Raw genomic sequence first — 16,842 nt, 5'->3', positions numbered from 1 at the left:
GCGTTTTGGCAGAGCACAAATAAGCATGATTGCCTTCTTTTGAATTCGAAATAGTTTAGAGCCTTTGATACCCACAGTACAGCACCATGACACTGGATGTGAGCAAATTAGACTACCTCTAGAAGTTCTAGAACATCGATACTGACACATGTCTTCAACTTTCTTAATATAAATATTCCTCTATTAAGCTTTCCAGTGGTATTATCAATGTGCCTGGACCAAATCAAACAGTTGTCTAGAGTGAATCCCAGAAACTTAGCTTCCTTTTCCACATCTACCACTAGAAGTCTCTTATTGTAAGTGAATCTCAAATCTTGAACCTTGTTGGAGTTCACGTACAGCAAGTTTGAGTTGCACCACCTGTCAATTGACTGAGTCACCTCTTGTGAAACAGCATTCAGGGAAACCTCTGTTGGCGTGCTCAGAAACTGGAGGGTCAAATATAGTTGGGAGGTCATCAATGTAGATTAGGAATAGTATTGGACCTAATATATTAACCTCTGAGGAACCCCATGAGAGACAGGCAAGTACTATAATTCTGATCCACCGAATGCAAATTTCTGAAAACGATTGCTGAGATATGATTCAATCATCCTAATGAATCTGGACTGAAACCCATAGAATAAAAGTTTAATCTAGTAGGAATTTATGAGAAACCGTGTCAAAAGCTTTCGACAAATCGAATAACTTAGCCTGAGTGAGTGAGTCCAAGCAATCCCTAAGGAGATCCTCAGCAGCTCTAACTGTGTTTCTCCCCACTCTGTACCCAAACTGAGAGTTACTAAAAATACCATTACCCTCAAAGTAGTTTATTATTTGAGTATTCAAAACACTTTAAGAACTTTGGACACAGTGGTGGTTATATATATCGGCCTGAAGTTATTAAAGTCGGATTTGCAACCTTTTTTATGGACAGGTAAGGCTTTACTCAATTTTAAAATCTGTGGAAAAACACCATCAATAATTGAACTATTCACTAGATTTATCAAATGATCTATAATATAATCACAACCCATTTTCAGCATTTTTGGGCTTATATCATACACATCTGTATTATTGCAGGCTTTCATTTTCCCAACACTAACAACATCGTCTTTTTCAATCAGAATTTAAAAAAATCAATTGGACTACTTGTTGAGTTCCTACGATTTACTAGACTGTTTTTAAATTACATCCCAGATTGCTTTGCTTTTGTTCTTTGATGCAGACATTATCTTGTCATTGCTATTTTTTCTAATAAAAATCTGAATGTAGAAATGAGTCAGTCTCTTGAGTACCGTCTCAGCTTGGTTTGAGTCTAAATATCTCAAACTAAATGAGGATAAGACTCAAAGCATAATATTTGGCTTGAGAAATGTCACAGATCAGGCGAGAAGTGTTGGACTTCTGGGTTTCCATCTGGATTCGAGATTGACATGGAACCCACATATCGACTTCATACGTACAAAGCTATCCAGAGTAATCTACCTACTTAGGCAGCTGATGCTGTGTGTACCTAAAAGCTATGTGAGGACTGCATATATCTCTCAAGGAATAGTGATGTATGGTTTGGAACACTGGGGTGCAGCCAGCGGCATTGATAGAGTTCTCCAACTTCAGAAGAGGGCCATCAGAATCATCACGGGCCAGAAGAGGCAGAAGCCAACTCAACCTGCCCTTCACAAGACTGAGTAGGATTCAAAATAGCCCTGGTAGCCTCAGCATGAGGCTTTTCAACCGGCTCCCAGCATCAGTGACACTCTTTCAACACAGCAGTTCAACAAATGCACCCATACATTCCTCGTGAAAACCCCTCTGTATTCAACAAGGGAGTTTTTTGATATCTCGAATGCTACCATCAAAAAATTTTATTCATGAACTTTATGAGATACTGTTCTTTATTCATGTGATATTGTCTTTTTTGCACCAAATACTTTTGCTTTTAATATAGGCTTTATAATTTTCTCCTTTGTTGATATATATATATATATATATAGCACATAACAGAAGACACTTTAAAGTTTGTAATATAAATTAAAACAGGAGACACAAGATATAAATAGATTGAAAACACCTAAAAACTTACATTAGAAATGGGGGAAATTTTCTCCTTCCTCAACCGAGCAGACTGCAGTTTTGAATCCAACGGTCGTGTGACCACAAAGTATGCAGAGAGAGTCAATTGTAGCATAGTGTTTTTAATGCTACCATCAAAAAATTTTATTCATGAAATTTATGAGATACTGTTCTTTATTCATGTGATATTGTCTTTTTTACACCAAAGACTTTTGCTTTTAATATAGGCTTTATAATTTATTATTCGATAATGAATAATAATAATAATTATGTAATAATAAATAATAATATTATTTTAATTTTTTATTTAATTTATTATTTATAATTTATTTAATAATTTATAGGCTTTTTAATTTGTGGTCTCTGCTGCTACAATTGACTCTCTGTGGGTACTCTGTGGTCACATGACCGTTGGATTCAAAACTGCAGTCTGCTCGGTTGAGGAAGGAGACTCAGTCTCCGAAAATTTCCCCCATTTCTAATGTAAGTTTCTAAGTGTTTTCAATCTATTTATATCATGTGTCTCCTGTTTTAATTTATATTACAAACTTTAAAGTGTCTTCTGTTATGTGATATATATATATATTATATATCAACAAAGGAGAAAATTATAAAGCCTATATTAAAACAGGAGACACAAGATATTATATATTTAATTTATATATACATTTTTTATAATATAAATATTAACAGGATACACATGACACGGATAGATTAAAAACACTTAAAAACTTACATTAAATGAGAATTCGGGGCCAAGCTCCCGAAAATTCTCGTTTAAATGTAAGGTTTAAGTGTTTTTAATCTAGGAAGCTTCCTGCTTGATTGACAAAGGGGGCCCAGCTCCCGAAAATTCTTGTTTAAATGTAAGTTTTTAAGTGTTTTTAATCTATCTGTGTCGTGTGTATCCTGTTTATATTTATATTATAAAACTTTAAAGAGTTTTCTGTTAAGTGCTATATATATATGTTTTGTATGCTTGTTTTTTGACAAACCAATTGCTACAATTAGCTTACAAGGTAATAAAGATCATTTATTCATTTAAGTCTCTAGCTTGTCCCCAAACTCTTTTTTGTTTCTCTTATATTGTATTTTTATGTCATTATTATCAGTAGCAAGGTAAGCGCTGTACAACAGATCACAGGTGTTCTTTATAGTAAGCAGTTCTATTTTCTGTCAAGTTTTTTTTTCAGAAAAATAATAATCTCTGTAGTGTTTTAGCTAGCTATTAGCTTTAAAATTTATTTCGTTAATTAAATCAGTGAAAATTTGATAGAATAATAGAACATTCTTACACAAGTCTCTGAATAGGCCTTAGGCTATTTTATTGGCTTCATTGTTGACATACCCCAAAAGTCCCACTTCAAAAACTCAATGCTTTCTTTTAATGTTTTATAATTTGTCTTTTCAAATAAAATTCACGGGAGCGATTCTTAAGAATGTACAGCAGCCTATGAAATTAGGTAGGCTACCAAGTACGATATAGATTGAGTTTGTAGGCTACCTATGTAATCTACTGGTAATACACAGAAGTAGGCAACTACTTTGAAATTATTTATGAATTTAACTCAATGGAAATGAAAATGTAAAAAGCTTCTGGGTTAGGCCTACTTACAATAATACCTAATAAAAATATTAACAAATTATTGTTATAAACCTTACGACTAACCTAAATTCACACCTACCTACAATGAAAATGGCATCCAATTGATTCAATCCACAATAGGCCTAACACAAAATAATGAGTCATCTTAACAGTAGAAACTGAATTCCGAAAAGAAGCTGAATTTCTATTCCAAAAGAATAGTCTAATATTAACTGTGAACTCCTAAGTTTTGAAGAATGAATTGCTGTAACCTCTTTTTTGATTGGGGGGAGTCTCAAGACTCAAGAGTCTCAACTCAACCTTAGACCAGTTATAGAATAGACACGGCCCATTGTACCACAGAATAGATACAGAATGGAAACTTGTAATCAAACGCCTATCTTAAAAATGCTTTTTACATGACCCCAATACTAAACACGTCACGTGACCTTGGGAAGTTCCAATCCTGGTCTTCTGATTGACTCGTGGCAGTGAACGAGATCAATTGATCCGGATCATTAAAGTGATCCGAACCTACCATCAATACTATTACAATGCGGCGCTTCCTAACAAGATGGCGGATTTTGGCGTCAGGGTATAGCCAAGTTTCCGTACTGTATGTATACTGTTATTGTATATTCAATTCATACTTAAAGTCGATGAAGCCAACATCTACTGCCAAATCCACCAATCTTGACATCACAACAGTGACGTCACGCATCGTATAGAAATTATAGAAAACTTTTTTGAGTTTGTTGTGTAAGTGTTTAACTTAAACTTACATTGTTGTTAAACATAGCTTGTTTTTCATACCGGATTGTTATTTATGAAAATGGTAATCTCCTGCGCAGCATAGCACTGAAATTTTTAGGAAAAAAAGTGGAATATCTTTTCATGCGTAGGTTGAAATTTATACACATAAATATTGTAAGTTGTAACTGTAATATTATCCTTGGTTATGATGTAAGTGAACTCATTGCAGCATGACAATAAATTAGTTTTGTAGGCTACCGTACCTTATTATTTTCAAAACACATTATAACTTTGAAGCCGATATCCCATAACACATTATAACTTAACCGATATCGTTTTTGCCCATAGCTAGAAATAACCTAAAAACACCATGAATCTGAAATAGACACAATCTGAAAGTTTTCCATACGATGCGTGACGTCAAGATGGGTGAATTTGGCAGTAGATGTTGTCTTCAGAGGCTAGACTTCCCAGCGTGTCTATTCTATAACTGGTCTAAGAACTCAGCAACAGCACCTGACCACAGAATAGGTACAGAATGGAAACTGTCAATCAAACGCCTATCCAATCAATGCTTTTTACATGGCGCAAATACTATAGCGAGGTTCACGTTATAATGACAGGGAAGAAAGATATAGTGAGGTCCACGTTATAATGACAGTGAATAAAGATAGAAGAATAGCGATGCGGATTCTCTGCATTAATTAATCATATTTCTACACTGTCAAAAACATAATTGGCACTGTTGTGGATCTAGAAAAGGATAGTACCACCGGCATTGTAGAAAGATAGACAAGGATAGCAAAACCAAAGTTGATCAAATACTGTCATTATATCGTGGACCGCACTATAGGAGAAAAACGTTGCCAAGTCTCTCCATTTTACCACTGACTGTACACAGCTGTTACTCCCATTCATCCCATTAAATTTGATCTAATGGTAATTATAATTTCCTTGATAAAATAATCAAATTAATCAAGAAAATATATTTTTTCATAATCTGATTCAAAAATTTGCTTCCATAACTGAGATCAGATTTTATTTTTATACAAACCTGGAATGGCGGCTAGTTAAAAAAGCTGCGTTATACCAATCTGAATTTCAAAACAACAGAAATTAAGTTATTTGATAGGCATTCTATTCCTATTTTTTTTCAAAAAAAAAAAATAAAAAAATAGTAATCTCATTTAAAAAAGTAATTTAAATGGAAATAATTCTGAAATAACCTTTCAATATTACTTATAGACTACCGGTACAAGTAGGTCTAACCTATACATGTAGGCTAACTGAAGCATGGATGAAGTCTAGGATGGTCAGTTATCAACTTTTAAAATGTCAATTCAGGTATTTTAATTTGTGTTTCTCATACAGTAATATCTAAAAATTATTCAATTGTTTCAAAAATACATTTTAAATCAATTATACGACTTGTGAACTAGAGTATTTTGATAGAATGGTGACAAAAATGGCGGCTGAGAATATTGTTTGTCTACTTTTGTACAGTCACTGTCAAAAGTAACAATAAAATATTCCGGCAAACAGACATCATTGCAAAGCTAGAGAGAGATAGCATTATCTGTTTTGTTGTATGATAGAAAAGGACAGCAACAGTATTGTCAATTCTACACTGCCATTATAATGTGGACCTCACTATAGACACATTACATGACCATAGGAAGTTCCAATCCTGGTCTTCTGATTGGCTCGTGACAGTGAACGAGATCAATTGATCCAGATCATTAAAGTGATCAAAACCTCCCATCAATACTATAGTACCCTGGCGCAAAAATCCACCATCTTTTTAGGAAGCGCTGCATAGAATTAGTATTGATGGGAGGTTTGGATCACTTTAATGATCCGGTTCAATTGATGTCGAGTCAATCAGAAGACCAGAATATTGGAACTTCCTAAGGTCACATGTCGTGTCTAGTATTTGCACCATGTAAAAAAGCATTAGTTGGATAGGCGTTTGATTGACAGTTTCCATTCTGTACCTATTCTGTGGTCTCAAAAGCTAAGGCAAGAGTCAAGCATCAATTGTCATTTTGTCAAAGTGGAAGTCGGTTCACCGCTTAGACCAGTTATAGAATATACATGTTGGGAAGTGTGGCCTTTGAAGCCAACATCTACTGCTGTTTTTAATAGCTGATTGTGACTATTTCAGAAGGAAGTCATTCCTTCATTATCATTTAAGAAAATGGTAAACTCCTGCTGAAATAGAAATAGAAAACAATGTAAACAAACTCTGCAGAAAAGTTTTCTATCTGATGCTGACGTCACGATATGGTGATATGGCAGTAGATGTTGGCTTCATCGACTTTCAGTATGAATATACATGCAATGGGCCGTGTCTATTCTATAACTCGTCTAAGGTTCACCGGTACACAAGGCGGGGAAACACCAAGTAAGGCCACAGAATAGAAACTTGTAATCAAACGCCGATCTAATCAATGCTTTTCACATGATGCAAATACTAGACACGTCACGTGACCTTGGGAAGTCCCAATCCTGGTCTTCTGATTGGCTCGTAGCAGTGAACGGGATCAATTGATCCGGATCATTAAAGTGATCCGAACCTCCCATCAATACTATTACAATGCGGCGCTTCCTAACAAGATGGCGGGGTACTAGCCAAGTTTGCAGCTTCTCTTTGTCAAAGATAAGAGTAACGGCCAGCAACGGTCACAGTTATCACATAGTTATTCAAAAGTATTCTTTGAGTATCTATAGTGAGGTCCACGTTATAATGGCAATGTGTGATTTGCAATGGTGTTGCTATAGTGAGGTCCACGTTATAATGACAGTAATTGATAAACTTTGATGTTGCTATCCTTGTCTATCATTCGACAAAGAAGGTATTACTATCCTTTTATAGCTCCGCAATGATGCCAAATCTGTTTCTGGCAATGCATAAATATAATTAATTAATGCAGAGGCAAGGCAACGCTGTTCTTCTATCTTTATCCACTGTCATTATAACGTGGACCTCACTATATATATCCTTGTGTATCATTCAACAAAGCAGATGGCGCTATCTCTTTCATGCATTGCAAGGTTGCCACATCGTTTATCAACAATGTAGAAATTCAACTAATTGACAAAATAGGTTTAAGGGGTAGGTTTTATTTAGGTTATATTTAATAATGTTTCATAAGGATAGGTTAGGTTTTGCTTTGAAATTGCAATATGCTAGAAGGGGCTAGGGTCCAGGTAGAGTTATGTTTTTTGTTGTTTCAAAGGTGAAAGAATAGGTTAGGGGGTTAGGAGTTTGTTTTGAAATCCAAAGTATTGAATGTGAAAGGGATAGGGGTTAGAAGTTATAGTTTCATGAGGCTAGGTTAGGTTTTTGCTTCAAAATTGCAATATGCTAGAAGAGGCTAGGGTCCAGGTAGAGTTATGTTTTTGTTGTTTCAAAGGTGAAAGGATAGGTTAGGGGGTTGGGAGTTTGTTTTGAAATCCAAAGTATTGAATGTGATAGGGTTAGGGGTTGGGTTTTTTCAAGTTATATTTAATAATGTTCCATGAGGATAGGTTAGGTTTTTCCTTTGAAATTGCAATATGCTAGAAAGGGCTAGGGTACAGGTAGAATTATGGTTTTTGATATTTTAAAGGTGGAAAGATAGGTTAGGGCGTCAGGATTTTGCTTTGAAATTGCAATATGCTGGAAGGGATTACGGGTTTTTACCAAAATGTTACCAATTATGTTTATTAATGTTTCAAATATAAAGGGGGGGGGTTAGGTTTTTTCTTTGAAATGACAATATGCTGACTTAGTTGTAGTGTTTTTTAACATTAGTTAAATAACAACCATTATATTTTATTCATTATATTATTGAAAAGTACTCTTTCTTTTATGAAATGAAAATGATGATAATGCTCAATATTATATCGAATTCAATGATAAATCATCATTGGTTAATAATATCATCATCAAAATGGAATGACGGCTCCAGTTACGGTTCTCGGTAATCATCATCACAAAGAACGTTACATTCAAAGAACTGACTGAATGGAATAAGAAAAAACCGTTACTAACGCATGCGCGATACGGTGCTGTCTGAGACCGAGAGTGGTTTGTGCCAAGTTACCATACTGTATGTATACTGTGGTAAGGCACTATAAAGTATTCATAGAGCCCTAACACCAAAGACCTTAAAGATATCTCTTTAAGGTCTTTGCCTAACACCAAGCACCTACAATGGCACATGCGCTTTGTACAAGAGGTTATCTCTAAAGTAAAGACCGGTGGGAAATTTCTCGCCGTGAGGTTGGCTAAATTGTCGCGTTGTTGTATCTTTATTTATGTTTCAGTTATAGCATTTAGAAATGAATGAGACAATTGATGTTGCCGATTGTGAAATTTGAGGAGTGATACGTTTTTTAAACCATAAAAATGATAAACCTGTAATAGTGTGAGAACAATTGATGAATATTGCCTGATGATTTGACAACCCAGAGTGGCGTGACTCGCTCCCGTGCACTCTCTCACTGTCTCTTCCATTGCAGTCGCTGTAATTTGGTGTTGGATGACACCTATTGTCTTAGTAAAGGCTACAGCATTACTGTACATGATTATTAGCATTTTAAAATTGATTTTACCTGCTGGATTGAGAATTGTAGTCAGACGTAGTTGAGCAGTGCTTGTGTATGATGCTATGGTTTCGTTTACTCTGATTGTGCATTTGGGTGAGTGTTTAATAAACTATGGAAATTCATTAGATCCATTGTACAGTTCATTACAAAATTCATTATTCAAACTCTAAGAAAAGCTTTTCAACCGCTATCACCCAGGATTATCAAAATTTATCTGAATTGACCCATATTTTCCCTGGTGCAGAGCCTGTGTATCAAATTTGAACATTTTTTGCCAATTAGTTCTTGAAATAGCTGAGAAAACGTTGGAAAAATGCTGTTCTTGGGTGCCTCTCTGGAAAAATCTCTGGAAATTTTTCAAATCTGTTCTTAGAGCGCCTCTAGTTGGCCAACTATGTTGAATTTGAACCTATTTGGTCCAGTAGATTTTTAGTTCTGTTGATTATGAGTGAGTGATAGAATGAATCATTGTCATTTTGCTCTTTTATCTAACTATTATAAATATATAGAGTGCCTAAAAATAAATTGATTGAATAAAACCCAGAGCAGTTGCTAATTCCAATTTGGAATCGGTTGAATGAGGTTGGCTAGCACTAACTAGGCCTAGGTGGAACCAGGAATTTTATGAGTGCACGAAACTAGTTTTGCTTATGCAAAAAAGTATTGACATGGATACTAATAATTTTTTATGATAATCGATTAATTATCTATTCTTATTTATCTGTGGAAAACGTTGATCAATACGTATTTTGCAACGTTCCAATTTCCACAAATTATTTTCGTGCTGTTTACATCATACAGAAGATATTAGCACATGATCTTTTTGTCTTTGCTATAGTAGCCTACAGTACTACCACTTAATTCAAAACAACAAAATTTTATCAATAATATAGGAAGAAGTAATGACTAGGTGCTAGTCGCTTGATTCTAGGTTTCATTCAATCGACCCAATAATAATGTATCACTTACTTATGAAGCTCCATATGTCGAGATTCACGCCAAACGCACAGAGAAGTTTGGCGTGGAATGACTCAAGGTCATTGTTGGTCCTCCTGGTGCAACCAAAAGTAGACAATGACTCCACGCCAATCACACCCACCCAGAATCTCCACACATAAGCTGTTAAGTTCTGCAACCGAGCATCCATCTCTCCCTCATTAATGTAATCTATGATTGCATTTAGGCCATCAACTATTGAGAAGGGAGGAACTCGGTCGCTGGTCGCTGTGAGGAGGTCCTCTCTGTGCTGGCAGGTGTGGCAAAGCCATTACCATTTTTATGACTTTCATGTTGTCTACGTCGGCACGACATACAGCCGAAAGGTCGTGGGTCATGACGTACCTCCAAATTGCCTGCAAAAATCAATTTTGTCAAACACTTTTTAAATTTTAAAGTTTCAAATACGAAATTGAAACCTTGCACAATCATTTATAAAAACTAGACAAAGCTAAAAAAATTACGATAATTTTTCAAATAAGAAAAAAAATTCAAATTTCATAAAACAATTTGGCCCCCATTTAATTTTTTTCTCTTTTAATAACTCGGAAACCGTTGGTTTTACCAAAAATTACAAGAATAACCTTTTTAGTAAATTTAATTACCTATCGATTGGTACCTGATTTTTTAATATTGGATCAATATTGACTGAGATATGGCACATTTAGTGATAGGTGACCTCTAATGTTGTGCATTTATTTGACAGAGACGCTCTGTTCTTCTTCCTGCTGTTGATCGACTTGTCAAAGGCGACTGTGCTGGCGCAGTACGCACTGAGTTCGTCGAGTCGCGACGAGGTGAAGCACAACATTGCTCAAGGCATGGCGCTGCTCGGCCCCACCATCACACTCGACACCATTGTCGAGACACTCGTCATCAGTGTGGGCACGCTCTCCGGTAAACTACACTATATCATTCAATATCCAAGGGCCAGCCAAGAAAAAATACTCAAGATTTTTTATTCTTTGGTAGCGATTTTGTATAGTTTTTGCACCTCTGAAAGTTTGTTGCAGTACAAACCAAGGCATGCTGGTAGAGTCGCATTGCAATGATGCAACAATCTCTATTTGCATTGTATGTTAATTTTAAGCGATTTTGGGTTAATTCGAACAACAAAACAACATTAGATAACCCTCTAAAGGCGGGTCACCAACCACTAAAGCTGCCATATCTTAGTTCATATTGGTCCAATCTTAGAAAATTGGACACCAATCAATAGGCAATTTAATTTACTAAAAAGCTATTTTGTAAAGTTTTTGTAAAACCAACGGTTTCTGAGTTATTTGAAAAACAAAATTTTGAATGGCTGTCATTGTGGTTTATAAATTTAAAAATTATTGTAATTTTTTTTGTAGCTTTGTCCAGTTGTTATGAATGATTGTGCAAAGTTTCAATTTCGTATGATTAACCATTATTAAGGAAAAACAAGTGAAAAAATCAAAATGGCCGCTGTTTGATTAAATGAAGACTTCCGGACAATTTAAATATGATACTCAGATATGTTTTTCACCCAGGAACAATGCCCTAGAGTATTGGTAGGGAGTTTGTAAACACTATATATATAGTGTTGACAATTAAAATAAGATACTCAGATATGTTTTTCACCCAGGAACAATGCCCTAGAGTATTGGTAGGGAGTTTGTAAACACTATATATATTATGTAATAGTGTGATATTGAGAGGGTAGTATTGTAGTTTTTTTTGTGTATCTTATATTATTTTTCAGATTTTTGAACTGAAATGAACTTTGATTCTAACTGTATGTTGAACCCTGCATTTTTAGTGTGAGAATTGACTCTGTCTTGTTTGAATTTGCCAACTTGTTGCTTAGTTGTCGAAATTAAAGCAATTTTAGTGCATTTTTCAAATACAGTTTCAATTTCATGTCAAAAAAGCCACTATATTTGAAAATTGTACGAGCATTGACCTTTTTGCAGCTTTGGCTTTTCCACTGGAAGTTATGCTCAATGCTCGTGGAGGGGGAATAATTTTCAGTGAAAAGGCCACAGTTGGTAGTGAGACATGAACGGAAAATCATGTAACGGTGCGCGAGCCTCGGTCCTCTGAATGGGTCTGTTGCCCATCCAGAGGGACAAATTGAAAAGTTTTCATTATCAGTACTTTTGTTGTAATTTGTATAGTAATCTAAAATTGATAGAATCCGTAGATGTAAAATTAAGAGGTTAATTGTGTGCATTAATTTAAGTAGAGTGTAGTGAGTTTCATAACGTCTGAGTTCATTGAGTTTTGGATTAAGTGGTCTCAAAAATAAAATGTGAAATTGTTGAAATGGTGAGTGCCAAACTGTTGTTTTTATTTAACTTGAAATTTAGTACATTGAATGACCGAGGCCCAAATTTAGTTGCAGCAAGTTAGCAGGTTCCCAAAATGTATAGATTGAAATTGAATATTCCTTCTTTTTCTGATTAACTCTGAAAATTTGACATGATTTCTATTGATCCGTTAATGAGTTCAATAAACCTGAGGTTGAATTTTAAAAAGTATTTTTCATTGAAGTTCCTGGCTCGTAGTTACTATGTTTGCTAGAATATGTGACAATGATGATAATCTGTGCATTTGAATGAACGAATCCACTAAAAGCTCCCAATCAATCAAGGATTCAAATACCGGTAGATGAATTGATAGCAGTAAACTTAGCATAATTTTGGTAAATATTATAGGAGAGAAGAAACAACCCCCCCTCCATTTACATTGGTGGCCAGCAGTGGTATAGTCTGCAAGAATGACTATCGAACCACATGTATTATTATATATTCCATATTTTGGAAGATTATACTAAATAGAGACAAATATGTTACCGGTTACAGAAATGATGTTGGGTGTGGTGTAGGGTTAAAAATACCTACACCGGTTACATATATATATATATATATTATATATATATATATATATATATATATATTACCACTTTAAAGTTTTATAATATAAATATAAACAGTATACACATGACACGGATAGATTGAAAACACTCAAAAACTGACATTTAAACGAAATGAAACAGGTTGTCAATCAACATGGTTGTTGTCATCATGGTTGTCAATCAAACAGGAAGTGAAGTGGTGCAGATTTGAACATTCCAAGATAGAGACGCAGTAGAGATGTTGTGTAGACCATAGAGCACAGACGTGCTCTACACAACATCTCTACCACGTCTCTATAGTCAACCGTTGGAATGTTCAAATCTGCACCACTTCACTTCCTGTTTGATTGACAAAGGGGGCCCAGCCCCCGAAAATTTTAATCTAAGTTTTTATAAAGTTTTTAATCTATCCGTGTCGTGTGTATCCTGTTTATATATATATATATATATATATAATATATATATATATATATATATATATAAATTAAAACAGGAGACACAAGATATAAATTAGATTGAAAACACTTAAAAACTTACATTAGAAATGGGAAATTTTCGGAGACTGAGTCTCCTTCCTCAACCGAGCAGACTGCAGTTTTGAATCCAACGGTCGACCACAGAGTACGCACGGAGAGTCAATTGTAGCAGCAGAGACCACAGATTACGCGGTGCAGACGGATGGAGAGAAAAAGGGTACTGATTCAGGGGACATTATGGGGTATTTAGGGGCGGTTACAAACGGGATATTTAAGATTTGAGTGAGTTATGAATAAGGAAAGGTGTAGCTTATGAATTGATAGAAAAGAGGAGATTTAAAATTAGAAATAAAAAAGAATTAGACTAAAATTGGAGAAAGGAATTGTAGAATTGAACTTGAATGAAATTTATTTTTCATTTTTATTGAACATTTAATATATATTTGATAGCTGTGAAATGTATTATGATATGATGAAATTTATGTCAATTCAATTAAACAGTTGCTAGCTATGGTACTATTGCTGCCTGTTGAGACCAGGACTGGAAGCAGCTCCAAGCACCCAGATAAAAGCCAATTCTTTCGTCTTGACATCTATGGAGGGGGCTGTGGGAGGGAGGGTGTTAAGGACTTTGACTTTGAAGCATTGGTCAAAGTTGATGTTGTGCTCAGAGCCATGGGTAAGGATGGGTAGGGAAGTACTATTTTTAAAGGAAGCCCTGTGATTGTTAATCTGGAGGTTTAGGGCAGTGGTGGTTTCACCTATGTAGAAGGCAGGACAGAAGTTGCAGGAAAGGAGGTAGATGCAATTTTTGGAGATGCAATTACTGGATTGATGGATTTGGTGGGTGTAGTTGGTGATAGGACTGGTAAAGGAGATGGAAGAATCAGTGATAGGACAGCTTTTACTGCCGGGGCGATTGCAAGGTAGGGTACCAGGTGGATTTGGGATTTCATCAGAGGTGAGTGATTTGTTTTTACTGAGAATTTTCTTGAGGTTGGGAGGTTGCTTATAAATGAGAGTGGGTGGTTGCTGGAAAAGGTGTTTGGTAGAGGGATTGGAGGAGACGACATGGAACAGAATGCTTACCCTTATTTTCAACATAATAGGTTGCTAGGGGGGAGACCTGAGGGGGATTTCTCGGGACTTTTGGGAAAATGACCTCTTGGGAAGGTCCTATCGATGGAAAAAATTCAGCTTTCGTGTAATTTTCGGACCGAGAAAACATTCATTCACTGGGCTAACAGCTTACCTGAGTGAAATGAAACCAGCAGCCTTGGTGTTGGGCGCCTGGAAAGATACGTTTGCTGGCATTAATCAGTCCTACTTCAAAGTCCGTGGTGATTCTCACCACAGGCCAGGTGATTAGCTGCTCTCTCACAAACGTTAACACCCTTCTGTAACTATCTTCTGTTTTCCTCGTCATCAGAAAAATCGCCACCAGGAAAGCCTGAAAAATCATTAAATGATTACCCACATTCATTCACATTATAACTTGGATCGAATAAATTATTCACAAAAATTTTCAATATCTAGTCATTACTTCTGTCATGCGTATAAATAGTGACCTCTGATATCTAGTCATTACTTCTGTCATGCGTATAAATAGGAACTCTGTACCGGTATTGAAATCATGTAACACATGACCAACTCCTCATTCAAAAATTAATTTCGATTCATATGAGGGACAAAGATGTTGAAGCGACAGTGTAATTTTAGTCCAAATAGAATTCCTAAATGAAACCTCCTGTCAATTTGTACTTGTGAAAGAAATATTTAGCTGTTTTCATAATTTTTATTAACTCTGTATAATTAAAAGTTGCAGGTTTCAAATATTACAATACAACAGTTCATGAGCGAGTTCTCCAACCCAGGGTGTCACTAGTGCAGATTTGGTAAAAATTATGGATACAGCTAAATATTTCTTTCACAAGAATAATTATGACATTATGATTCATCGGGGGTCCCATTTGAAATGAAAAATAACTATTCAAAATTTATTCTGTCCCTTCAACATTTTTGGCCCTCATATGAATCGTCGAAACTCATTTTTTCAAATGAGAAGGGTGTCATGTAATACATACAGACTTTTGAATATAAATCCGAGCACCCTTTTTAAAATTATTCAGTCACTAATAATAGATAAAAACTTCAAGAAGGGTATTCAAAATTATATTTTAAAATTACTCTGTCACTAATAATAAATAATAACTTCAAAAAGGGTATTCAGATTTATATTTCAAAATTACTCAGTCACTAATAATAAATAATAACTTCAAAAAGGGTATTCAGATTTATATTTTAAAAATACTCAGTCACTAATAGCAAATAATACTGTAACTTCAAAAAGGGTACTCAGATTTATATTTATATTTATTTCAAATTTCAACAAAGCATGATTGATTCTTTGGATATAATTCGAAATAATACTAATTATTCTGAAGACTTGAGTAATGAAAAACATTGACAAAAGTACCCAACAGGCCTTTGAATTCTATGAGATATAGGGACCTTCAAAATGTAGACCTTTATACTTGCAGAAAATAGTGGAATGATCTGCGAATTTGATTGATTACAATAGATAAGTTTCGGATTCTGTACGAATTTGGAGATAGTATAAAAACATGCGAGAAGAAATTTTATAAATAATCAAAATACTTACAAAGTCCATGTAAATCGCATGTACAGAAAAAAGTTGATGGACCCCCAATGGACGCCTAGGGATTATTTTAAACGTGGCATCCATCATTACGTGGGATGCCTCCCCGGGATGCCGTCTTAAGAACTCGACGGTCCTGCGACTTGCAAAACCATCGGCCAGCGTTTCACCTGCATCCCCCTTGATGGCCAGATCAATTAGGAAATTTTCCTCCCCTCCCTTTGTTGTTTTCAAACCCTCACGACCGGGAAGCATCATTTCCTCCCTCATCTGTTCAAGTGTACGAGGGATAGCCGGCTCCGCCAGACCCCTCGCGCGTTTCATGGCCTTCTTTGCATTTATCGGTGAAACAGCTATAGCAGCTTGTGGATTCCTTAAAAAAATATTCAAGTTGATTATATATTGATATTCATAATTTAAATGATAAAATTTTATTATCAGAATACGGTAAAAGGCTTGGTCGCCAGTTAGACAACGGTGGTGTCCTTATTTAAAGCAAGCCGGGACACCATTGCAGTGGTGCCAGCTGTAGCCGGGCTGACGTCCAACTGAGTGAGAGACACCGGCCGGTCGCTAGAATGTTGCGAATCTCATCCCTAGTTACTCATTACAGAATACATATTATAATGAACGCAATAAGAACTATAGGGCCCCGTGACTCATTCAAAGACTTGGTATCCCACTGGCGAGCTAGTTGTCCTATTGTAATATACATGATGAAATAGTCATGTTATTAATATTATTGTGAATTCAAGATTGGAACAACGAAAAAGATTTGGATATGTAAACGATTGGAAATTCCATAGCATGAGCTTATTGCTAGGAGCAGTAATCTATAAAAGTT

General features: G+C 35.5%; 1 protein-coding gene across 14 annotated transcripts in view; it reads right to left on the bottom strand.

Moving 5' to 3' along the window:
* The window catches only part of LOC111060982, a 56,750-nt gene that overhangs the window by 11,423 nt on the left and 28,485 nt on the right, over positions 1 to 16,842 (bottom strand). For 10 of the 14 annotated variants that reach the window (XM_039443918.1, XM_039443919.1, XM_039443916.1 and 7 more), the window contains 3 exons: positions 16,002 to 16,371; positions 14,592 to 14,789; positions 9,956 to 10,338 (listed from right to left, as the gene is read on the bottom strand). In XM_039443918.1, coding sequence (XP_039299852.1) covers positions 10,174 to 10,338; positions 14,592 to 14,789; positions 16,002 to 16,371 — 733 coding nt within the window. In that variant the 3' untranslated portion in view covers positions 9,956 to 10,173. Of the gene's footprint in view, positions 1 to 3,740; positions 3,963 to 9,955; positions 10,339 to 14,591; positions 14,790 to 16,001; positions 16,372 to 16,842 lie in introns of those variants that run through there. The other 4 variants (XM_039443924.1, XM_039443925.1, XM_039443926.1 and 1 more) reach the window with 2 other exon arrangements.

The sequence above is a fragment of the Nilaparvata lugens genome, unplaced genomic scaffold (assembly GCF_014356525.2).
Source record: "Nilaparvata lugens isolate BPH unplaced genomic scaffold, ASM1435652v1 scaffold2169, whole genome shotgun sequence".
Lineage (NCBI taxonomy): Eukaryota > Metazoa > Arthropoda > Insecta > Hemiptera > Delphacidae > Nilaparvata > Nilaparvata lugens.
This window is presented reverse-complemented; position numbering and strand designations above follow the sequence as displayed.